The sequence below is a fragment of the Octopus bimaculoides genome, chromosome 30 (genome assembly GCF_001194135.2).
Source record: "Octopus bimaculoides isolate UCB-OBI-ISO-001 chromosome 30, ASM119413v2, whole genome shotgun sequence".
NCBI lineage: Eukaryota > Metazoa > Mollusca > Cephalopoda > Octopoda > Octopodidae > Octopus > Octopus bimaculoides.
Genome location: NC_069010.1, coordinates 1948699 through 1950175, shown reverse-complemented (window position 1 = coordinate 1950175; position 1477 = coordinate 1948699). Strand labels below are relative to the sequence as shown.

Here is a 1477-nt window from a genome sequence, read left to right as displayed (position 1 = left end):
GTAAACACACCAACATCAGCTGTCAAGCCGTGGAGGGGGGACAAACACACACACACGATGGTCTTCTTTCAGTTTCCATCTACCAAATCCATTCACAAGGTTTTGAATGGCCTAAAGCTACAGTAGAAAACACTTGCCCAAAGTGCCACACATGTGCTGAGAAGCAAGCTCCTTAACACATACCCACATATCTGCAAAGTTACTGGTTGGAGGCTGAACGGCAAAAGACCTGGTTGGAGGCCTAGCCTTCTCAGTTCTTTTACAGGGCTTAGAAAAACTGAAGGACTGCTGCAATATGTGTCTGAATCTGAGACAGGAATTTGTTGAACATTTTCATAATTAACTGATCGTCTTGTATTTACCCAAAGGCAAGAACTTTTCAGCACCCCTTTGTGTATATGTGTATACACACACACACAGATACATGCCGGTGGCATGTAAAAAGCACCAACCGATCGTGGTCGTTGCCAGCCTCCTCTGGCCCCTGTACCAATGGCACGTAAAAAGCACCCACTACACACTCGGAGTGGTTGGCGTTAGGAAGAGCATCCAGGTATAGAAAGACCGCCAGATCAGACTGGAGCCTGATGCAGCCGCTTGGCTTCCCAGACCCCAGTCGAACCGTCCAACCCATTCCAGCATGGAAAAAGGACATTAAACGATGATGATGATACGCATGCATAAGTACACCCACACACACACCAACAGTCATTGCAGTACACACAAACATACCTATATTTAGTCATGTCTACACACACACACTTGATACCAAGGTGCATACAACCATCCAGGTATACATACACATATCTACAGCTACCGATGTACACACACACACACACACACACACACACACACACACAGACACACTTATAAACACCTATGTATGCATAGCATACACATCTACAATGGCCTGGGTACATATACCTACAGCCAGTCAGATATACACACGCACTGCACGGATGCAGTGCTCCCACCGACCGCTCACCATCACTTACCTTGCTCCATTCGTTGGTCACTGGGTCATAACACTCAACATCATGAAGATACTGTTGACCGTCATATCCGCCGACGGCATACAGTCTGTCTCCGAGTAGACACACTCCTACTGCATCCCGAGGGGTACTCATAGCAGCAATCATAGTCCACTGGTCTGTTTTGGGGTCATACCTGTTGAGCGGGTAGAGAAAGAAACAGAGTACAGTATTACATTGCTGTGTATAAATGTATGTATATGTTATATATTTATTTCTTTATTGCCCACAAGGGGCTAAACATAGAGGGGACAAACAAGGACAGACAAAGGGATTAAGTCGACTACATCGATCCCAGTGCGTAGCTGGTACTTAATTTATCGACCCCCAAAGAATGAAAGGCAAAGTCGACCGTGGCGGAATTTGAACTTGGAACGTAACGGCAGACGAAATACCGCTAAGCATTTCGCCCGGCGTGCTAACGTTTCTGCCAGCACGCCGCCTGT

The 1477-nt window shown here is 46.6% G+C and overlaps 1 protein-coding gene across 1 annotated transcript in view; it reads right to left on the bottom strand.

The window, feature by feature from the left end:
• The window catches only part of LOC106872640 (kelch-like protein 5), a 188452-nt gene that overhangs the window by 2397 nt on the left and 184578 nt on the right, over positions 1-1477 (bottom strand). The window contains exon 8 of the mRNA XM_052978063.1: positions 996-1247. Within this exon, the coding sequence (XP_052834023.1) occupies positions 996-1247 (252 nt within the window). The remainder of the gene's footprint in view (positions 1-995; positions 1248-1477) is intronic.